Source organism: Suillus subalutaceus, assembly GCF_016647625.1.
Source record: "Suillus subalutaceus strain FC151 chromosome Unknown DFJ58scaffold_24, whole genome shotgun sequence".
Lineage (NCBI taxonomy): Eukaryota > Fungi > Basidiomycota > Agaricomycetes > Boletales > Suillaceae > Suillus > Suillus subalutaceus.
This window is the reverse complement of record NW_024540273.1, coordinates 113,548-137,486: the sequence shown is the minus strand read 5'-3', so window position 1 is coordinate 137,486 and position 23,939 is coordinate 113,548. Positions and strand designations below refer to the sequence as shown.

At 44.3% G+C, this 23,939-nt stretch overlaps 4 protein-coding genes across 4 annotated transcripts; all 4 read left to right on the top strand.

Annotated features, from left to right (window-relative positions):
• Positions 1–5,431: 5,431 nt before the first annotated feature.
• Positions 5,432–5,914, top strand: DFJ58DRAFT_725102 (uncharacterized protein; the record flags this gene model as incomplete). The annotated part of the gene is made up of 1 exon (XM_041385184.1): positions 5,432–5,914. The coding sequence occupies one exon, from the start codon at positions 5,432–5,434 to the stop codon at positions 5,912–5,914; it is 483 nt and encodes a 160-aa protein (XP_041246674.1).
• Positions 5,915–15,958: 10,044 nt separating this feature from the next.
• DFJ58DRAFT_839181 (uncharacterized protein) lies at positions 15,959–18,528 on the top strand (the record flags this gene model as incomplete). Its single annotated transcript, XM_041392501.1, has 9 exons — positions 15,959–15,987; positions 16,014–16,038; positions 16,556–16,707; positions 16,763–16,793; positions 16,890–17,090; positions 17,202–17,451; positions 17,494–17,682; positions 17,741–18,017; positions 18,087–18,528. The coding sequence occupies 9 exons, from the start codon at positions 15,959–15,961 to the stop codon at positions 18,526–18,528; spliced, it is 1,596 nt and encodes a 531-aa protein (XP_041246673.1).
• Positions 18,529–19,609: 1,081 nt separating this feature from the next.
• On the top strand, positions 19,610–19,882 carry DFJ58DRAFT_656525 (uncharacterized protein; the record flags this gene model as incomplete). The annotated part of the gene is made up of 1 exon (XM_041381913.1): positions 19,610–19,882. A coding segment is annotated over one exon (273 nt), but the record flags the coding sequence as incomplete, so codon positions are not given.
• A 1,775-nt stretch (positions 19,883–21,657) lies between these two features.
• DFJ58DRAFT_656472 (uncharacterized protein) lies at positions 21,658–22,146 on the top strand (the record flags this gene model as incomplete). Its single annotated transcript, XM_041381903.1, has 2 exons — positions 21,658–21,853; positions 21,908–22,146. Coding segments are annotated over 2 exons (435 nt in total), but the record flags the coding sequence as incomplete, so codon positions are not given.
• Between the last annotated feature and the right edge of the window lie 1,793 nt (positions 22,147–23,939).

The window sequence follows — 23,939 nt, the reverse complement described above, 5'->3', positions numbered from 1 at the left end:
TCAAATGGGTGTCGCCTGGTTATTGGTTCAAGAAGTGAGTGTATGTGTGTAGGACCGAAATTTTTACACTTAGCGCAATCTCTGATAGCATCTAGAATTGACGCGTCTAGCTTGGGGCTGCATATTCAGTCTAGCAGGGCAATCTTGATTGCGTCTCGCCCCCAGTGACCTCCTTCTGTGTGTTCCTGCGCTGCTAATATTTTAGCTTCTTCTCTTGGGACGCACTCTACCTTTGCTCTTGCTCTTGTCAATGTGCCTCCTCGCAGTTTCCAGAGTTTCTCATCCTCAATGATGTATTGTTCTGCTCTGTGGCGTGCTCGGCACTTCTCTCTGATGTCTGTGGCCTGGTCTAGGTTGTAGATGGCCTCTATGACCTCCTTGAACACCGGTTCATTCACAAATCTTGTGCAAAGTGTGTTTATTGCTGCACTTACCGTCGTGATGTTCATGATGTCATTGATTAGACCTGTTCTTGCTTCCCAGTCTTCACTTACCGTCCACTCACTTCCATCTCCTGGTTCTGGTGGTGTGTGTTCCCACTTTCGACTAATACCGTCAGCTGCCACATTCAACTTTCCGGGTACGTGCCTTATATCCACTATGTGGTATGCTAATATTCCTTCTCTCCATCTTGCATGCACTACGTTCAGGTGTGGGTTGAGTAGTGTACTTTTCATCACGCTGCAATCTGTCTCGATTTCTACCAGGAAACCCCATATGATGCTCAAGAATTTGTCCAGTCCAAACTTGAGTGCCGCGAACTCTAGCAGGTATGATTTGTACTTTTTCCATTGCTGATGTTCGTTTTGATGCAAAACCAAGTGGGTGTAAGTGCTCTATCCATGTTCCTGTGGTCGTTTGCGTCTTGACTCTTTGCAATAGGACTGCGGCGAAACCTTCAATACATCTGTTGGACGTTACTACAAAGTGCGACCCATCATATCTTGGCGCTTGGAGTACCGGTCTTGACATGATTGCTGTTTTTAGATCTAGGAATGATTTAGTATGTTCTTGTGTCCATATGGTACTCAGCTTGAAATTGCTCATGATTCGTCTATATGCTGCTTTTGACATAGTACTGTCCACCGGTACTTTGAGTAACAGGTTTTGCAGTAGGCCTTCTCGTTTCGCGTATGCGTTGATCAGCGTATGGTAAAATCCTGTGAGACCCAGAAACGATGCTAAATTTTGCGCATCTTGTGGTTGTCGCCAGTCTACAATCGCTGTTAGCTTTGTTAAGTCTGGTTTGACCCCATCTCGTCCTATTGTTCCTCCTGTGAATTCCGTCTCTGACATACACAGCTTCGTCTTGCTAGGTGCTATTGAAAATTTGCATTCTTGGAAGTGCTGAAATAAAACCGTTAGTTTTTCTATCATCTTTTGAAATGTACTCGCTGCGCATCCTCTGTCATCCATAAACAACTCCATATAGTGCATTATTAAAAAATCATGTAGTCGCTCTGCTAATGCGTCACAGAACGCTGTTGGTGCTCCTGTGATCCCCATCGGCATTCTTTGATACCAGAAGTATCCTCGTCCTTTGATGTAGAATGCTAGGTACGGGCACCACTTTTCCGGTACTTCTATTGCGTAGTATCCTGCTGCAAAATTGAAGATTGAAATGTAACGCTGACCACTTAACCTCTGCTGTTTTGATAGTATGTCGCCTTGCGGCATCAATACGACCTCTGTTACCTTGTTGAGTTGCACAAAATTTTGACAAATCCTCCATTTCTTTGGGCCCTGTTCTGTTGCTTCGCTGACTATTGGTATAGGTACTTCTCTGGGTGGTAGTTCGTACGCTGAACATAACCCTGCTGCTTGGTGTTGGTCTTTGTTTCTTTGTTTCAACTCGTCCCACGGTAGGCCACCCATTTCATGCGCTCTTTGTGCTATGACTGTCGTCGCGGTGCATCGAATCAACTCTGGTGGTGCTCGTTTGATGATTCCTGCTGCTAACATGTAATTTGCTCGCTCATTGTAGAACTTCGATTGTTCTGGCGTTAATGTGCGTTGGTGCATCCATAAGTTGAATATTGCGCTCTCTGGGACATTCAAATTTAGTAACATCCCCGGGATTGGAATTACCTCCTTCAGTGCTAACATGAAGCAGTCTGCATTCTTCGTTACAAATCTTTCCAGCTCTTCCCTTTCCTCTACTGATAAATTGTCCCCGAACTTGATTTGCCATAAAACTTCTTTGACTCTCGCTGGGTTGAAAGGGTCCGTCTGACATGTGTATATCGATGGGTCATTCTTTGCTTGTTCTAATTCCGGGATCTCTCCTAGCAGTTGTTCTTCCTTGTTCTCTGATGCCTCTTGTGGGATTAACACATTGACATCTGTTGCTCACTCTGTCAAAACACTTGTGTCAATGTGTGTTTGCTGTAGTGGCGATGGGGCTCTTGTGACTTCCCTCGAGGGGAGTTTCTCACTCCCCACTTTGTTCTCTCGCGCTCTGATTGTCTCCTCTCGTCTCACGTATTGCTTCGTAGGCCTCCACTGACCCATGGGGATGTCTGATGGCTTTGTGTTGTTTTCTGATGCTCATTCATTTTTTGTTTGGCTATTGTTCGTTGTTGTTTTTCATCTAGTGTTAGATTAACTTCGCTTTCTCTTTGTAGCATCCATTGGTCCGCTATTTGGTTGCTTAGCAAAGCCGTCTGTGTTTTGTCTGCTATCGTGATGGTGTCTGGCGTGTATTCATGGACTGCTGTGAATGCTTGAAGCATTGGCTTTCCAAATAGGAAGCCCCAGCTTCCCCTGCTGTCGAAGACTTCAAACGTGCTCTGTGCTTTAATGCCCTTGATTTGGACTGTTCCTGTCCACCTAGCGACTGCTTTGATGATAGTTCTGTTCGCCATTCTTAGTTGCCTGTCCAATCCACTCCATTCGTGAAGTCTATGTTTGACCTTCTCGAAGATCGATGTGCACATTGCGCTAACCATGGCACCGGCGTCAAACAACGCTCTAACTCTGACTAACTCTCCTTGGGGACCTTCTAGCTCTATCCGGTGAATAAACAGGATCGCTTCGCCCTTCTCTAACTGCATTCTTGTGATGTGTGGATGTCTGACTGAATACAGATCAATGATCTCGATTTCGTTGTGAGACTCGGTGGTACATGTGGGATTCCTAGCTACACATTCAGCAGAGACTTTGGGGCTAATGGTCCTGTTCTTGTCCTCACACGTTGCCTTTTCGCATGCGAGGACCTTGGCTCCAGCTTGGGTACTTTCGATGTTCTGGGCTGACATATTGCTCTGTTCTATGTTGACCCATCCACTTTTCCCTGCTGTTCCGGGATTTCTTCGATCCAGGCTTGGGTCTCCTCATACTCGCTGTTCATAACGAGCGAAATTGGTGTTGCTGTTGCTTTGTTGTTTGTGCCTAGCACCTTGCTTGTGATCGCTCTCCACGCTGATTCTCTGCGTGTTAAATGTTCTGCGTGGTCTGATGGTAACGGGCAGTTTCGTCCATTATGCCCATGGGTTTCACAAGCAAAGCATTCACTGGATGTGATAGCCGCTGTACCTGGCTTCAATGGGTATCCCGTTTCTTGTGTGACTCGTGCGCCTTCTCCCCATTTCGCATTCCATTGTGCTAATTGTGCTGTGTACACAGCTTGTCCTGCTGCATTGTCCGTGTGATGTGGTAGCACTTGAATCAGCTGTCTGACTAAGGTTTTTGTCTCTTCTGTTATCATAATTGGTTGTTGCAATGCTGTTGGCTGACAGCTGCACATGGATTGGGGGGTCTGATTATTGCGTGTTGCTGGTACTCGGGTGTATGTGTTGCTGGTCGTGGATGCTGATGGCGAAGCTGATGAATTGAGTGACATTTTGTTGAATTGGTTCTGAAGTGTCACGATCAGGTTCTGTGCTGGTGTTCACATTTGAATTTGAGCTAGATCTGCCCGTAGCGCTTTGAGTTCCTGGGACTGCTTGATAGATTGCTCCTGCTTTTCTACGAGCCTGCTCCCTTTCAACTCCGTCACTGCCTTCATGAATTCTTCCCACTTCGTGTATTCTTCATCCTTGAGCAAGTCCTTTACAATGTCTGGCAGTTTGCTTCATACCTGCCAGATCATGGACGTGCTTTGGTCAATACCTGCATCCATGGCTAGCTGTAAGGTCTTTGCAGCCCATGTTACGTGCGTCCAACACTCCCTGTCATATAGCATTGTCTTCTTTCCTACTTCTCTGCTCGCCAAAACATGTTCTAACAGCTCCTTCTCATATTCTGCTTTCATTTTTTCTGCTATTGTAACCGGCGGCCAACACTTCTCAAATGCTGTTACAAACGCCGTCCATATGGCTTTGTCTGTGGAGGCGAGGTCTTTGAACCATGTTTCTGCCTGCGAGCTAGTTCCAAGGTAATCTCCAAATGCGTCTATTTTATCGTTGCTTTGTACTATTGCTTGTTGGCGCATTGCTTGGTTGAACGATTTCACAAAGTTGGCCGGGTTTTCTGATGCCTGTCCATCGCCATGGAATATCTGCGGGGTTTCTGTGGGCATGGCTCTCTGGATTTGTGCTAGTGCAAAGAATCTGGCTAAATCATAATCTGGTGCCGTGGAAATGGATGTGAGTGGTTCCTTCTTTGCGTGATGTTGCGATGATTGCAGTCTGAGCAATGGTAGCTGGAAATCTAGCTCTGGGACTTCTAGTTCTGGGAAGGGGACCTGCTCTTCTCCCTTTTTGAGGCTAGTTAGTGATGAACTTCTCGAGCGGTTTGGTGTGTTATGTGAGGATGGCTCTGGTGTGTCAAGTGGGGAGGAAGCGGTCGATGTTTCTGTTGACCAGTCTGACCAATTTGTTTTTAAATGTATGTTGGTCACCGCTTGTCCTGCTGTTGTTCTGGGTCTCAAACTATCAGTGCTAGGCATCAAGATATACACGTAAAAAAGTAAGGTAGACTCAGCCCTTTTCTTGTAATACCTGCAGGCTTTTGACGTGTGGTGCGACATAATATGATTGCTGTCTTCTGTAAATGGTTCGTTCTTGTTCCAAAGTCTTCCTAATTCTGATAAAAATGTTCTAGACTGATGCTGCGTGCTATGACTATAATCAACGTTGAACTCTAATGCGAAACTGGGTTGATTCGGATTCGCTCTGTTCACCACGTTGGACTAGGGCAGATGCAGAAGAAAGCAGACTCTATGAGGATAGGTGTTGCGATGCTACTCTACAAACAGAGCTGACTGCATAAGTCAGTGGCTGACTAAGCTAAGGAAATCGCCAAAGGGCTGCCTCTGGGCTATGAGTCTACTATCGCCCGCACACCATCTGACATCAATGGCCTCCTCAGCATTATCTTTGTTGGTCCTGGTAAATTCAATCTTAATCAGCTTGGCACCATCTTCTGTGTACGTAAATGAAAGATCTGGTTTTTTCTTCTCTGGCTCAAGCATCACAACCATCTGTACTCAATGATCCCTCTGGACTCTGATATTATGTCCATGTACCCTGAGGACGACATTCTGCCAGGGCTGTCAGATTGCATGATCGAAGACCAGGAACTTGATGCACACACCATTTTTGAGGAAGAAACTGCTGGATTCTCTGCTCATCCAGCCGAGTTGATGCATGATGATCCTGATCTAGGGGAAATCTCTGGCACGTCATCTGAACAATTCGTGATGTTGGAAAAGATGGGTGTCTTGGATCCTGAGAGTGACAAGATTAATGGGCATACATTCACTGCTGCTGCCCTCCGGAATCTATACTCAGGATCCAGCTCTCAACCAGATCTTGTTATTTGTTGGGGGTCGCAAGCTATCACAGAGTATCACAATCCAGGAGCCCCTTCAGTGACAAACTCCGTATTATACGGGTCACCTGACCTACATAATATCCCATATGAGACGGGCCAGCGGACTACGGGCCGATGTTATGTATATCCTCAATGTTGATGGGTGGGCCGGGAGGGATATTATTTCTAATGGAGACGGGTGGGCCCATCTATGCCAATGTTACATATATCCTCGATGATGGTGGATGGGCCAGGAGGAATATTATTACCAATGGAGATGGGTGGGCCCATCTGGGTAATATGTAGAGTAGGATGGACATGTATATTATAGACAGCTGGGCTGAAGAGAGATGTAAGGCAAATATTATTATATAGATGGGTGGGCCGAGGGAGTGGTGAAATAGACGGGTGGGCTGAGGTAGTCATATATTGTATAGATGAGTGGGCTGAGAGTGTGGTGAAATATTTATTATATAGACAGGTGGGCTGACATCGTAGTATATTACCCAGATGGGTGGGCCGACATGGGGGTACATATTACATAGACGGGTGGGCCAGAATACGTATCATATCAACGTATGAGCTGAGGTAGTGGTATAGTATATGGACATATGGGCTGAGGTAGTGATATATATTATATCAACGGGTGGGCTGAGGTAGTTGTTATTATATACATGGGTGGGCACAGGTAAATGAGTGCAATAAACATAACTGGGCTTAGATAGTTGGATAACAAACAAATCAGTGTGCTGATGTAGGCACCAGGGAATCAAACACATGGAGTACATACCCACTATATGAGTGCATATACCTACCATCAACAACCGAAGCCTGAATACACCATGTCTGACATTCACCAATCACCGAGTCCCGAGGCCCAAAAGCCCGAACACTGAATCCCAGTGTGCAGCATATCTGTCATATCACATATTCTGGACCTACGTCCGATGATATTCCCATGCCTTCCGGATGCACATCCAGACCTCCATACACTGCAGGCATTTTCCCAATTTCCTGTAACAAACATCCAAAAAACATTGAGTGAGAAGATAGAATTTTCCTCTCATGTTGCCTATCAAAACATTGAAAAATTTTAAATCATGTGTTAAAGATTTTTTGTGCATGGGACATGATGCAAGAATTGGACATGTTCCTTCAAGGATAATACTGGATTTCCCATCTATTTTCTTTTAAACAGCAGCCTACAATGAGGTTAAATTTCTTGTCTGTGTTTTCAAATATACACAAAACATTTGAAAAACATAGTATATTTGGATGAAAAATTTAACATTATTGCAAGCTGCTCTTTAAAAGACAATAGATAGAAAATTCAGTATTATTATTGAAGGAACATGTCTAATTTTTGCATCATGTCCCATGCACAAAAAATCTCTAACACATGAATTGATTTTGTTTAATGTTTTGACAGGCAACATGAGAGGAAATTCTATCTTTTCAATCAATGTTATTTGGATGTTTGTTAGAGAAAAATAGGAAAATGCCTGCAGTGATACCCCTTGTCCAAGCCTCCAGACCTCCAACCCTCTATTGGTCCAGATCCCTGCACCCTTGCACACATCAATACTCCCATGTTCTGGACCTACATCTGATAACATTCCCATGCCTTCTGGACATACATCCGGACCTCAATACCCTTATCCATGTCTCCAGACATCCAGCCCACTATTGGTCTGGATCTGTGCACCTTTGCACATCCGATATCCAGATGCCTGATCTGATATCCACTTCTCCAGAGCTTCAGATCTGACCTATACTTCATATCTGAAGCCAAACCTTAAATCAGCATCTATCTCCTTATGGTAATCCATTTGTATTTCCTTACACATTTCACCAAGTGCCAAGTACCGAAACCCGAAACTTTGACATGGTTGAATACCCAACACAAGTACTGGGCACTGAACTCCAAGAACCGAAACCCAAGAACCAACAGCCGACACCCGAGAACCAAATTACTAACAGGAAATACATGTATTGATACCCGCACTCAAGTACCGAGTACTGAGTGGCTGTTGTTGGTACTGGTTTTAGGGATTTGGTACTTGATACTTGGTACTTGAGTGCTGGTATTGATACATGTATTTCCCATTAGTATTTCAGTTCTCAGGTGTTGGTTCTCGGGTGTCAGTACTTGTGTTAGATGGGAAGAATCTGGGTTTTGATACTTGGCCTTCAGTATTTGCATTCGATACTTGGTTCTCAACCATTAGTCATGCACATGTGAGAATTCTCCTGCCACAAGTGATTTCATGAACAAACCCCATGCTACTATCAATCGTCTCAAACAGATGTGAATCGAGTGACATATGAGCAAAATACTATATATCAGGTGAATTTCAGCATCAGAAGTTTGATGCTGTCGATGTTTTTGATGTCGTGCCTCAATGCTTTCGGGCATTGACATGTAGATAGCCCTCGATCTCAGGGGTGTGGCAGAATTCAACTTGTCTCAAACAGATATAATTTGAGTAAGATATATGCAAAATACTATACACTGACTACTGAGTGCTGAGTGCTGAGTGCCGCAATGCTTTTGGGCATTGACACACAGATAGCCCTCACCCTGAAGGGCCCATCAGAATTCAGATCATCTTAAACAGATGTGATTTGAATGAGATATGAGCAAAATACTATATACCAAGTGAATTTCACCATCAGAAGTTCGATGCTTTTGATGTTATTGATATTGAGCCTCAATGCTTTCAGGCATTAACCTGCAGATAGCCCTAGATCTCAGGGGTCTGGCAGAATTTAGACCGTCCCAAATGGATAAGAGTTGAGTGAGATATGAGCAAAATCCCATATACTTAGTGTATTTCAGCATTGTAAGGTCAATGCTTTCCATGTTTGCAATGTCTGGCCTCAATGCATTCAGGCATTCACAAGCAGATAGAACTTGATCTCAGGGGCCTGTCACAATTCAGATCGTCTCACACAGATAAGAGTTGAGTGAGATATCAGCAAAATATTATATATCGGGTGAATTTCAGCATCAGAAGTTTGATGCTCCTGATGTTTTCAATGTCAGGCCTTGCACCAAGGGTATGCACATAGCACAACAGGAACAAATCCTGTTGTCCTGGTATCCTGATATATTGCATATACTATTGAAAGGATGTTGGGGATCATATTTTGAAGTCTATCTGCCTAAAGTTCAAAAAATACCAGGTGTATCTCAGCATTGAATGTTTGATGTTTTCAATGTGTTCAATATCATACCTCAATGCTTTTGGCCACTGTCATGCAGATAGCCCTGATCTCAGGAGTCTGTCAGAATTTAGATCACCTCAAACAGACATGATTTGAGGGAGATATGAGCAAAATACTATTTACTGGGTGTGTCTGAGCTTCTGTCATATACCATATATCCAGTTACAGATCCGATGATCTGGATCTCAGATCCGATCCAGATCCGATGAACATATCCGTCGTCCGGTCCACAGATCCGCTTTGATTCTTATTTCATTTCCTGTTCATATAACTCTAACTATCGTTCATCTCCTTTCGGTATTCCTGTACACCGGTATACCGGTTATCCTTTACTTCCACTATGCTTACTGATCCGCTACACTTACGAATCCGCTTTTACTTGTACTTCATTCCCGGTTCATGATTCGTGATCCATCCGACTTACCAATACGCTCCACTTAGACTTTGCTTATACTTTCGTACATAGCCTCGCACCTTTGCTTATTGATCATTCCGTTAGCTATCCGTAGTATATAAACCTTTGTATATGCGCTGTAGTAGATCAGTTCGAATATCATCTTAGATTGCACTCATTCCGTCTGGACTCTAAGTCCCTCCGTTATCCATCCGGACTTGAGTACGCTACTCTTGTCTACTCCGAGACTTAGGATAGATTCCTATAGTCTACATATCCGCCTCTGTCTTCGGACAGTCCTCACCCGTTAGTTTCTAGTCCGGATCTGATCCGGATTAGCCGTTACTCTATACGTTCGATATCTGGAAGTCTTAACGGATCCATTGCAATACTTATCCGTTGCAATACAAGACTTATCCGTTACGAGACTTATCCGTCTCACTAGACACGATACTTTAGCTCTCTGAAATAAGGGGCAAGACTCGGGAAAGGGGCACAGCGCACGAGCTGAGGCCGAAGCCCTTCGGATCCGATACTACTTGAGTACGGTCTTAACAGCTTCGCAGGTTCAATGTTTTTGTTGTCAGCCTTGTGTGGGAAAAATTCTAAAACATCAGGAGAAACATAAAAACAAAACATCAGGGACTACATCAGGTTTGCTATGATCACACCTATGTATAATATGATAGATTGGCTTCCAATGTACTGTTCCAGCCCCTGAACCAGTATCTGTCAGTGGTATGTATGTCTAAATACAAAAAAACTCAAAATTGGTCACAACTGCATAGAACCTCAAGGCAATCACTGTGCACTTGTGTAAGAAAGTTACAATCACAAGATATATACATAGCAAAATATGATTTTGCCACACAGTTACCCGAAGGTCACAAGCTTTGACAGTGCTTACTAGACTAAGGATATGATAGTCTTAACTCAATAGTCTTGACTTGCTAGTCATAATATAAACTTTCTTAATAACCCTAACTGTCATATCTTCCATAATAATCCTAACCCTCACAGCTTATGTATTATGTAGTAGTCAACTATCATATTAGACTATCAAGTGAAGACCATCGTATAATGACTATCAAGTTAAGACTATTAATTTAAGACTATCCTATTAAGATTATTGTATTTTATTCTAAGTCTGTACAATAGACCTGTGATACTTGATGAGTGTCAGCCTGAACAGTATATTAGAGATCACACTATCATACTACACATAGGTATGACTATTGAAGACATGATATAGTGCCCTAGTATGTGTTTTTATGTGTCTCCTGATGTGTTGAGAATGTCCTACATTACCTCATATGTCCGTGTGAGGCAATATGAATTCTGTGACACTCCTGAGATTATGGGCTATCAACATGTCAATGAACACAATCATCTAGGCCTGACATTGAAATCATTGAAAGCATCAAACTCCTGATGCTGAAATACAACCAGTATGTAGTATTGTGCTTATATCTCACTCAAATCATATCCATTTAAGTCGATCTGAATTCTGAAGGACCCCTGAGAGCGAGGGCTATCTGCATATTAATGCCTGAAAGCATTGAGGCCCAACATCAAATCATTGAAAGCATCGAACTTCTAATACTGAAATTTACCTGATATATAGTATTTTGCTCATATCTCACTAAAATCACATCTGTTTGAGATAATCTGGATTCTGATGGACCCCTAAGAGCGAGGGCTATCTGGGTGTTAATGCCTGAAAGCATTGGGGCACTCGGCACTCAGCACTCAGTTCTCAGAACTCGGTTCTCGGCACTCAGCACTTGGTACTCATTCACCCTGTATATTGTATTGTGCATATATCTCACTTAAATCATATCTATTCAAGACTATCTGAATTCTGCCACACCCCTGAGCTCTAGGGCTATATGCATGTCAATGCCCAAAAGCATTAAGACCTGACATCAAAAACATCGAAAGCATTGAACTTTTGATGCCAAAATTCACCTGGTATATAGTATTTTGCTCATATCTCACCCAAATCACATCCATTTGAGATGATCTAAATTCTGATGACCCCCTGAGAGCGAGGGCTATCTGGGAGTTAATACCCGAAAGCATTGGGGCACTTGGCACTCAGCACTCAGAACTCAGAACTCGACACTTGATGCTCAGCACTCGGTAGTCAGTATATAGTATTTTGCATATATCTCACTCAAATTATATCTGTTTGAGACAATCTAAATTTTGCCACACCCCTGAGAGCGAGGGCTATCTGCATGTTATTTCCCAAAAGCATTGAGGCCCGACATTAAAAACATCGAAAGCATTGAACTTCTGGTGTTGAAATTCACCTGGTGTATAGTATTTGCTCATATCTCACTCACATCCTATCCATTTGAGATGATCTAAATTCTGATAGACCCCTTACCTCAGCTCACTTGTCTATATGATATTCCACTACCTCAGCCCACCCATCTATATATTATACATCTACCTTGGCCCATCCGTCTATATGATATAGCACTACTTTGGCCCACCCATCTATATGAACATATATCCACCTCAGCCCATTGGTCCATATGACATAGATCCACCTTGGCCCCCCCATCTATATGACATTGATCCACCTCGGCCCACCCATCTATATGACACACATCTACCTTGGCCCACTAATCTACTTTATTCTACTATAGATATTACCTAAATGGGCCCACTTATCTCCATCGGGAATAATATGCCTCTCAGCCTACTCATCTTCAATGAGGATATGATTACATTGGCCCATGGTCCCCTGACCCATTTAAGACAGAGTTTTGTCACTGTAGTATGTGACTGGGTCTCCTCCTGTCTTCTCTGCATTGAATTTCTATTCAGTATATTCACATGCCTCATGAGTGACAGTCAGGGCCCAAGTGCACCAGAGGGTTATTTCAATATTGGAAGTGGAAGAAACATTCATGATGGAGTTGATCAGATGCTGACTGCCAGATATCCAAACTTTGGTGTTAAAGGGGATGGAGATAGTAATGATCAGATAAGGGAGCCTTGGATGATGTTAGCTTTCAAAGATGTATTATCATCCATTGCTCAATGAAATACCACATGATTGGAAGTGTGCTAGATATCAGATACTCATTTGTTGAGACCTGGGTCTCAGAACTTGGTACACTTCATTTGAATTTCGGTAGTTGGAACTTGGCATTTGGCATTTGGTAGGTGGAGACAGCAAGGATCAGATAAGGGAGCCTTAGACACAGGTCTCAGAACTCGGTGTGCTTCACTTGAATTTCGGTAGTTGGAACTTGGTGTCTCATAGGGCAACACAAGCTTTGCACACCATTTTTCACATTCTGCAAGACAACTCGAGTGCCGTTAAAGTCCATGTCAAGAGAGCACCTGCTGCTGCAGTGTGTATTAACTACTCGGTAGTCGGTACTACATGTTCGTGTCTGTACTGGGTGCTTGATTTTCTGGTACTGATGACCTTCATCATTAGATGACTTTGAATTATTATCTCCTTTGATTTGGATGATATACAACTACCTCAGCTCTGTCATGTCTACAATTATCATTCACCTGGGCCCTGTCAAGACCATAGCTCAAGGGGGACAGGATCTGAAGGGCTTGGCCTCAGCTTGTGCATTTCCTGAGTACATCCCCTTAATTTCAGAATGAAGTCCAGATGAAATCCAATGAAGTCCGAAGGACTTCCGGAGCCTGGCTACTCTGGTGGAGTGCTGGAGAACTTCCCGATGAGTACAGGAAACTTCTGGAGGAGTATAGGAACTTCTAGAGAAGTACAGGAAACTCTGGAGGAGTTTCACCCACTGCATAGGGTCCGAAGATAAGCTTTCTGAAGGTAAGCCTAGATGGAAACACATGGAGGAGAGACTGCAAGGGATAGAGTCCAAAGCAGGATCAGATAGGAGGAGTGGTCCAGAGGACAGGTCGTCTGAAGGTTGCGACATCTGAAGATTCAGATGTCCAAAGGTTAAGACATCCAAAGGTTATAATGTCTGAAGGTCATAATGTCCAAAGGTTACAATATCCAAAGGTTATGATATCTGAAGGGTAAGATGTCCAGAGATCCAAAGGTCTGGAGATCCAAAGGTCCGGAGGTCAGGAGGAGTGGACAGGATTATAGGACAGGAGAATAATGACTACCACGGACAAGGTCTGGAGTAGAAGCAAACAGAGGTAGGCTACACTGAGGTAGAGTCAGAGATAACAGGAACTAGACATAAGTCTTGGAAAGACAGGAAGTGCCAGAAAGGCAAAGGTCCGGCTTAAGGAATTAATCCTTAAGCTTGGATAGAGATGGAAGGACAAATCTGAAGGTTTGGAAGTCTGGCCTAGGGAATCCTTCAGGTTGAATCCGGAGGTCTGGATATTGGATGAGGCATATGGATATCAGATGAGCAGAGGAGTGAGGATATTGGATGTGCAAGGGTGTATGGATATGAACCAATAGTGAACTGGATGACTGAAGTCATGGATAAGGATATGGATGTCTGAATGTATGGAGAAGGATATGTGGATGTATGATGGTGTATGGATCCGAACTGATAGTGGACTGGATGTCTAGAGGCATGGACTAGGAGTATGGAGGTATGGATGAGGGTATGGAGGTCCAGATGTGCATCCAGAAGGTGTGGGAATATCATCAGACGTAGGTCCAGAATATGGTATATGACAGGCCCACCCATCTATATTATATACCACCATCGGCCCACCTGTCTAATATAATATACATCTAGGCCCACCCATATATATAATAATAAGTACCCTTAGCATACCTGTCTATCTGATACACATCTACCTCGGTACACCTATCTACATAATATCTGACTACTTTGGCCCATCCGTCTATAGAATATTCATGTCCATTGGCCCACTCATCTACTCTACATATTCCCCACATGGGCCCACCAGCCTCTATTGGAAATACATAATATCCCTCCCGGCCCATCTGTCATAGTTGAGGATATTTCTACCATCAGCCCATGGTCCACTGGCCTGTCTTATACGCGATATTATGTACGTCAGTTCACTCGTATAATACAGAGATAGGTCACTGTAGTATGTGAAAATCAAGCTCTGTCGAATCTCTGAGTTAGGTTCAGCATCAGACAAAGATGTCCTCAAGTCACCTACCTATCAAGGTGTTACCAAGTACCTCAAAGCCATGCTTGAAGCTGAATTCAAGTCTCAGTATAATCCAGTCCTCAAGGGTAAAACAGGGACATTTGTCCGGGAATCATTCATCCGTCAATTTGAGTGCTATGTGAAAGGATAGTATCCTTTCGATACACCTTTGGAGGAAGGGCAGAACATGCTCTCATACTGGATTCATTTAACGAAATTTTTGGAAGGGTCTGTGCTTGCAGTGAATTGCTCCTCATAGTATGCAGACAATCATTAATTTGTCTTCTGCCTCCAGTACATAGCCCAAAAGCTCTACTCGATCAAGCCATCTTCCATACTAGAAGAATGTACCATGTCTATGTTCATGAAGATGAACACACCTGCAAGAAATCATCAACAAGTCCGCACCCTCATTGATATGACGCAAATTTGGCAGTGGCACATGTATGATCCTGAGGTTAGTCTTGTGCTGAGCTAATTCAAGCTGGAACTAATCATGCACAGAAAATCACAGAAAGATGGCAGCCTGATGTTGCATTCTGTGACATAACACTTGGCGGCCAGCACCCTCATGATCAGGGAATATTGCAACATCAGCAATATGAATGCCATGGGTGCAGTACCAGTAACCAGACTGTACTACTTAGTCTCTTGATCAATGTCCTATGAATGCGAGACTCACCACTTTTGAGAAATCATCACGAATGCGCAGCATCAGAGAACTAGCAGATTACGACATTAGGTCCTCATTTGCACCAGTAAGGGTAACCATCCCAATACTCCTGAATCTTCTGCCACAATGCTGCATGCTTGGGGTCCTTGTACAGATGGGCCTTGTAGTGTGCTGCTTGCTCCTCCTTCCAAGCTTTGGTATCCTCTGCAAAGGATGTAAGCAGACCACACACAACCACAAAGGAATATACATATGTTCTTGAGAGGGGGGGCAAATAGTCTTGAACCACATTTGGTGCTGATTCCAAGGAGACTCCTTGCGGGTTGCCTTTATGGCCAGCCCTGCCTCAATTAGAATCAGCCTTGCCCTTTTGCCATATTCTGACCCCTAACACTTTTGCTGCTTCGACGGTAGTTTGCCCAACTTCCTGTGCCTTTAAGACTGCTTCCAATGGCAGCTGTTACGAATGATGCAAGTTTGCAACTGGAACTTGGATAGGGGTTCTTGCTAAGCCTACTGAGACCAGCAGGTGTTCGATAGCAAGAGTTCACAGCAATAGCTTCGTTGGTTAGACAAAGGTATTATCGACAATTAGGACAGCATGTCTCTAATCGTATTTCCTCAACTAGCAAGGTTATTGAGCAACATGCTCAATAGAGATTAAGATGAGAAATCAAAGTTTGCTTAAGGCTTCTAGCAGATAGGCAGGTAGAACCAAGTAGATTCAAGTTAGAGAATACAAGCGGTACCCTACTGGTATATATAGGTAGGAAGTGGTTGAGGGCAGGACTACCAAATTAATGGTAAGGGCAATGAAGAACAAGTCAGAGTGAGTCATATGTAAGATAATACCAGTTGGACAGTAAGGGTAAAGGGAAAGGTGAGTCAGAGATAAGTACCGGTCAGGCGGTAAGGGCATAGGGTTGTGAGTCAGAGGAACAAAGCAATGGTAACTGTAAAACATGCACAGCAATCCAGAAGAGCTGTGTGTTCGAAGTGAAATGACATAGTAAGTACAAAAGAAGGCAAAGGGAAGAAGAAATGAATAGGGGCCTAACATGACCTGATGTTCTTATAACAGCAGCCTTCCCTTCTTGGTGTCCTGTTCATCATTATAGTCCTGCTCGCCGTTGTCATCGTTGTCAAACGCCTTGGCTCTGCTGGGACTTTCCCAGAACAATTGATTTTGCCTCAATAATTCTTTGTATGTCTTTATTCCTAACTCTTTACTCACTCAGGTAGTCAGGCCTTGCTATCTACCATTATTGCAATTCCCTCGACATCTCCTTTCCTTGTTGTTGTGCTCTTCTGCGCCTGGTCCTTTCTTGGCTTGAACTGGCTTTGTGCCATTCAATTTTTGTTCAGTTGACTTGACGTCGCTGATCATCCACTCCTAGACTTCGCGTCTTGAAGGTTGCCCTGGTTGCTCATTCATTGCTGCACCAGTAGGGTTGAAGACCCTCTTTGGTGTGCCACTACCATCACTCCTGTCTCAGATTATTGGTGTTGCTCTACACAATCTCACTGTTTTTACTCGTTCATCCAATCGGTAAGGCTTGCATACATTAATCTGCTCCACCATCTACCAATCTTGTGTTTCACAGATTAGAGTCCTTGAATACGTCTTCCTTTTTGGTAAGTACTCTTTATTATTGCGGCGCCATAGACTGCTTTCAGTGGCCTCAAGCTTATGATAACATTTTTTTCAACTCAACTTGCATTCCTCGAAAGGAGGCATTCCCATCCCCGCATCCGCTACATTGGGCTTGGTTCACCCCCACCCAAGAATATTTCAAGCCGATCCCAGGCAACTCGTTCCCTGTAGGCACGCTTGCACCAGATAAGGTCGAAGGCTTGGAATCTCTTCACAAATTGGCAGAGAAGTGTGTGCAGGATTGGAGAGTTAATTGGCCAGGCAAGAATGATGCTGTAGTCAGTTGTGTCTTGTCCCTTTGACATGGCATCTCATGGTTGAAGACACATCCTCTTACATTCCATGACCTTCTCATCTTTGTGACTGATGTCCAACAACTGTTTCTCGAGATTTATTCATTCATGGAGTGGATCCTCCTTGCTCAGCCTCGTAACACTGCTAGTGACAGGACTTCCATCATCAACAGGGAGTGGATGGGCACCTTCACACTCGACAGTGACATGTGCAACAAGCTGTACATTGCTGGTATCCCTGTGTGGTATGTCTGCTCCATGGTGTACATACCTTCAAACATGACGGTAAAACAGCCCATTTTACTCACCCGTCCCAATCAAATAATTCTTTCAATGTATGCAGAGGGTAACAAAATTTGACCTTACAAAATCATCTATCGTGGCCCAGGTGGCTACAATTGTCAGCTTCATGTTCACCACCTCTATGGGGGCATGACATTCAGAGACCCTGAGCCAGGTCCTTCATCAGGCAGCTTATCTGCACCCAGTTCTTCTACTGCTGGGCCATCCTCTCAACCATCCGCTGGAGGCAAGGCCCTTCCAAAACATCATAACAGGAAGCACAGGCACCAGCCCTGTAAGTACCCCTCACCCCTCTTTCTTAGTATGTACCAAAACTCACTACTAAATATCAGATGCCAAAGATGCTCGGCCCACGCACCATGTCCAGTCAGGTGAATCTATTAGGGACAAATGGAAAGATCATGAGAGCCCCTACTTCCCACTGTCAAAGCTTCATTGGGATGATGCCCTCAAAAGATGTATCAAGGATTCATCTCATGTCCGCACTCCCTACGTTATGGACCACAGATACAGATTCCCTGAACCAGGTCTCCTTTTCTGTCCCAAGCTGCTGGAGCGCCTTCAGGGATACATAGCCACTTGGCTTGCCTGTCGTCCACTATGGATCGGGTGAGTTGATCATGACCCTCCTCACAATTACCCATCCCCTCAACTGTGGTGTGACTTCCTCAGTAGCAGGATTTCTGCCCAATCACAAGCTGCAGCGCCCAAAGGAAAAGGTCCTGAAAAGAAGGTTCTTACTGTGGCAGAGAAGCATAAGGGAATGATGAAGAATTTGTTTGGAGATGATATGGTGGACACTCACAGTGATTTATTTGCGCCAGAAGGAATGGTACAATTTTGTGGTGAACAGGTCCCAGTTGCCAGTCTTGCCCACCCTCCCCAGCTCCTTGCTCAAAAGATTACCTGGGAGTTGTTTGAGCTTGGATTCCACTATGAATTGAGGGATCGTGATCATTACTTGGCCAAGGAATGCTGGGCAGAAGATCTGGTTGGTCACGAACAGTTGCTGCATGCCATCTTCCCTGGTGATGCTGGCCTTGTCATGTGGTCGGAGCTGTTTCCAATAGACAATTACAGGATGTGGAATAATACCTACTGGTGTTTTTCTGTACCTTGAAAGTTTCCGACAACTACTATGCTCTTGGGATGATGTGCCACCCCTTCTTACATCACTGCTCATCCAAGAGAACTTTACAGATACAAAATGGTGGGAAGTTGCTTGTGCTGTGACTGTGTTTTATGTTCAGTAGCTGTAATGGTGATTTGGATGCTTCCGTGGTTCCCTCTAGTCCCATTTTAGTGACATGGTGCATGTATTTGTTTCTCCAGCCTTCTGTTTGACTTTTCTGTGGAGGCATGCAACATATGTGTTCATATTCTCTGCGGCCACCAACAAACCTTTCGAGCAGTTTATTGCGACTTACTTCTATTTCTATTCTTATATCTACTTTCTCTATCACCCACTTCCTTCCATTATCTTACTCTGCCCACATATTTGCCTTGCCGAGTAAGATGACGAGAACATCCCTGACATGTGGTCGATGCCTGATCGGGCTGACCTGAAGGGACGATGCAAACCTTCTCCCTGCGTATTTTTCCATTCTAATACTGAATTATCCCATGAATCATTCGCTTCTGCTTGTTTTACTTCAGTTTTTCCCCCTCCCTTTTCATTGAATGTGCCTGCCAGGTTGTATGCTTGATCTTTATCCATAATCGAGCCTCACACCCACCCCAACTGACTTTGCGTCATTGGTGACTTCTGTTCACGAGTTCCTCCAAGTGACTTTGCATCATTGGTGTTGCACCTGTTATATTGACTCTTACAGTGCTGCACTATGGTGGTCCATCGTCCTAAGCCCAGATGTTACAAAGCATCCACTCTGGAAGCGGCATCTGCCATGCAGGAAGAACTACCCCCAAATACTATTGTCTGTGAAGCTTGGATGAACAAGACATGGCGACGTCCCCGCCAGACTTGAAGATATTAAAAAGGGTACCTTCATTGGGAAGATGTCAAGGTTGGCGACTCTTAACTCCACTTTCAATGGATATGTGGAGTCCATACATGACATAAAACTCTTGTATATTCGCAGGGGATACCCTAACAACCTTCTGGAACACTGGATTCAGACACATTACACAAAGCGTTGGAATAACCGCTTAAGCAGTGGAAATGTAGGCCAAACAGACGTTTTGTTCTGAAATCAGAATTTAATCCAGCCTGGACCCTCTGTAATGTCCGAGAGCTCAGAGATACTATCACAAGCCACTGGCGCTCTCACCTGTCCATGTTATATGAACGACAGAGAGAGTTTTGGCAATCCATTGATAAACCCTTGGGAGAATGGCTTAGGCCTTTACCAATGCCGATCCCTCAGGACTGGATGTTGAATTTTCTCACTGAGCAAGTCTTTGATGTCGTCAAAGCTGGGATTTGTGATAGAAGATTCTTAGTTTCTAGGAAATGAACAGCTAATATGTTTGATCTTACCAACACATGGAAAAAGTTGTTACTCTTTGACACACTCCACATTTTCAATGATGAAATTGTTGATATCCTTGTGGACGAGGATACATAAAGTTTTTTGCCTCCTGTGTTTTACAGTTGATCTCATTCACAGATCAATGATTACCAATACAACATTACTTTTATTTCTTTAAAAAGAAAGGCGCATCTACTATTATAGTTGTATTTATACAATGATCTGATTTTGCTCTTGCAGAATCCCTGTTCATCACTACTTACATGCTGCTGGCACAGCACTCAGTAGCTCCTCTAGGTATTTTTTTTGAAATTCCTGGAGTTGTATAATATTTCACAAAAACCTATTCATCACATGACCCTCACATGACATGTTCCCATGGGAACATGTCTTCTGATTGATTGGTAAGCCCAGCCTGGGTGGACCCGATGAGACATGGGAAATGGAAGATGTTCTTCTGCCCTGTAAGAAGCAAGGCCCCTTATATCTTTCATTAGGGTTAGGGTTTGGCCCTTGCGGGATAAAGATCTAGGCTGCCTTCGGGACGCCCTGATGGAGGTAGTAGGGTGATACCTATTATGGCCACCATCAGATTAGCCCTTCTTGGGGCGACATTTGATCAGCCCTTCTTTATCGCTGCTGCGGTACCTGGTTCATTTCCATGAGGAAGCTTGGACCCCTTATCTTTCGGTGTGAGTCATCATGACTGATGCTTCTCTTCTATATTTAGGTTCAGATTATGGGTAAAGAACCCAGATCTTTGTGACGTGTGAAAACCTCTATTTGTGGAACAATAGATGCGTCCTTTTATGAATTGATTGGACAATAGGAAACTGGTCTCCTTTGAGATCCAGCGGTATGAATTGTGATCATACCCACTGGAGTAGGGGACCCCCAGGCAGGGGGCGGGAGTAGAGGGGTGTTTGGCGGTGTTTGGCAGTGTTTGAGCTGGTGTGAAAAACACAACCTGACTAGGCACTTGTAAAGGTACTTAGCCAGTATATGTCTAATGCTCTGCCTATGCTGCTATACTTGCAACAAAGATGCAAGAATGTTGATAGAAAGACCCGAAAGAGCGCTAAAGTGCGGGAATAGCGCATCGCAAGATAGAGCGCTAATGCACGGGAAAGAGCAGAAGTCAAGAAAGCGGACACTGAGTCAAAGGAGGGTAATGGATAGCGAGTGATATCAAAGGTATTGATTGCAAGGATCAGGAAAGTCAGATAGGGGCCATAGAGCGCAACTAAAGGGTGACTGCTTCTAAGTAAAACCTAAGGGGAAGGAAATACAGTTGAAGGGAAGTAATGTCGAAGTAGTCACCATAGGCTTCTTATACTAGTAAACTATACCATCTTGGACTTGGAAGGAATAGGATATACATGTAATAAGACTGTAGCACTTGTTACAAACTCGAGGCAAGGCAAATTACATACCAATGAGGTAGGATGGACAATGGATGGATTCTGATGTTACATGCACTAATGCTCCTATAGACATATTGCTGGTAGTTCTGATAGCACTATAACCGCAGGAATAGTGTTGGATAAGTCGTGGGAGCATGAATAGCGCTGCGGGAATGTGCGTGCATAGTGTGGGAAAGTTGGAATAGTGTCAGACATGGGTTATGGCTGAGACAAGTGAAGACTGCTGATAGGGGAGTAGTGAATAATATGAGGGATAACTTTGGTCCACCTATTGAAGGCTTATGCAGGTATACATGAGCGCCAATATGATTGTCACACTGTCATCTCACCAGCTCGCAGAAAAAGACCAGCCAGTGGCGCAGATGGTCAGAAGATGTTATTACATCTCTTCTAGTGCCCTATCTATCGCACATGCAGGAGACCTCAATGCTATGCTACATCAACATTGTACAACAGCCCTACGGAGATGCTGTAGCTTGTCATTCTGGGTGTGGGACCTGCAGTATCAAGGTTGCATATGTGTTCTTTGACAGTGTGTTGTCTAGCTTCTTTTCTCCACTGATAGCTAATCTAATGTACATTACAGGCTTGTCAGAAATTAATATCATTGCATGCCCCTGTCTTCCTGCCCCTCTCCAGCTCCTTCATCGTGGGCTGTTCCCATGTGCTCCTGTTGCTCCCTCACTCGCAGTAGACTTGCGTGTTCTAGAGTTTGTCCACCTTCTTTTCATTTGTCAGTCCCCCAACCATACTGCGTGGTGTGATGCAGTGGAGACGTTTCTAGATGGAATGGGATACAAATTGACATCAAAGGTTAGCATTTGATCCTCAATGTCCATAGCATGTTTAATTTGTATTAGCATAGCCTGCACCATCGCTTCGCCAATGCATTTTACTGGTACTGGGTGTTGAACATTTTAGCTCATGATCACATCTCCATTCTTATTGCCAACACCTGGAAGGACAAGATCCATTTGCAACCCATGGCAGTTGAACAGCCTACTGGATACCTTCGTTCACACTGCCCACTTTGCTTCGGGGCAAATGATTCGCAAAAAGCGAGAGATTCTTGTTTCATGTAAGTTCATTTATGTAGCTATAGTGCTACATACTCAATTGATCATACTCAGGCCAGATATTATCATTTGCATAGATGCATGCTTGACTCAAAAGCACTCCACCAACCCTTGTGGTTCCAACGGTCATGACCCTCCCAACCCAACACCATCCTTTTTTCTACCAAATAATGTGTGCAAGTGATGGAGGAGTTCATGCAGCACTGTCAAGGAGAAAGATGTTGAGGAGAAAGACGTCAAGCAAAGGCCTCAAGGATGGGAGTCCCTTCAGTGACTTGACCCTATCGAGAGGGCCAGCCCACCTTGACATTCTTCCATGAGAGTCGGGCCAACCCACCATGGGCCCACACTATATTGTCATCCTATGTTCCAGGGTGGGCCGGCGAATGCTATGTTCCCAACAGTTAGGGCTGGGCCCATAGTGGATTGGCCCCTATGTTTTGGAGTGGGCCCATGAGTGTCAGGATTGAGAGTGAAGAGTATTGAAGGGTGGGCCTATAGTAGTAATGCCTCACCAGTATCGAGTGGGCCCATGATGCATTAGCACTGGTGAGTGTATGCCGGGAAATGGGGCTGGCGAATGGATATGACGGATGATTGGCGGTGATGGTCCATTGGCATCGGCGAGCTAGGAAATGAGCCCCCAAAATGGATACCAGGGATAATTTCTGGCGATGATCCATTAGCATTGTCGAGCATATGCCAGGTCATGGGGTCGGCGAATGGATATAAGGAATGATTAGCAGCAATGATCCATTGGCATCAGTGAGGGTATCCTAGGAAATGGGCCAACAAAATGGATACCAGGGATAGTTTCCGGCGATGATCCATTAGCATCGGCGAGTTTATGCCAGGGCATGGGGTCAGCGAATAGATATAAAGAATGATTAGCAGCAATGATCCATTGGCATCGGCGAGGGTATCCTAAGAAATGAGCCACCAAATGGATACCAGGGATAATTTCCGGCGATGATCCATTAGCATCGGCGAGTCTATGCCAGGGCATGGGGTCGGCAAATGGATATTAGGAATGATTAGCAGCGATATTGGACCCCCAAATGGATATCAGGGATGATTGCCGGCGATGATCAATTACCATTGGCAAGTGTATTCCAGGAAATCAAGTCGTCAAATAGATTTCAGGAATGATTGCCGGTGATGGTCCATTAGCATCAGCAGGTGTATTCTGGGAAATTGGATAGATTGAAAGCTCAGGGAACCACAAGGTATGATTGTATGCAGTAGTGCATTAGCATCAGTGAGTGTCTCAGAAATGGATGCATCTAGGGATTGACCGGCGATGATTGAATTTGCATCAGCGCCATTTGCATACCATACTTGATTCAAAGGGGGGCGGGGGGGGCACTATCTGACATTTGCAGCGGATGGGCCCACACGCCATGTGCAGGCCTGCTCATTGCCATTGTTAAAATGGGATAGGATCTCTGAGCAAATACTCTGCAGGACAGGTGGGCCCCTATCCTGTATTACACCGCCGGGACGGGCCCACAGTTACCCTTTCTAAGATTCAGGTGGGCCTAC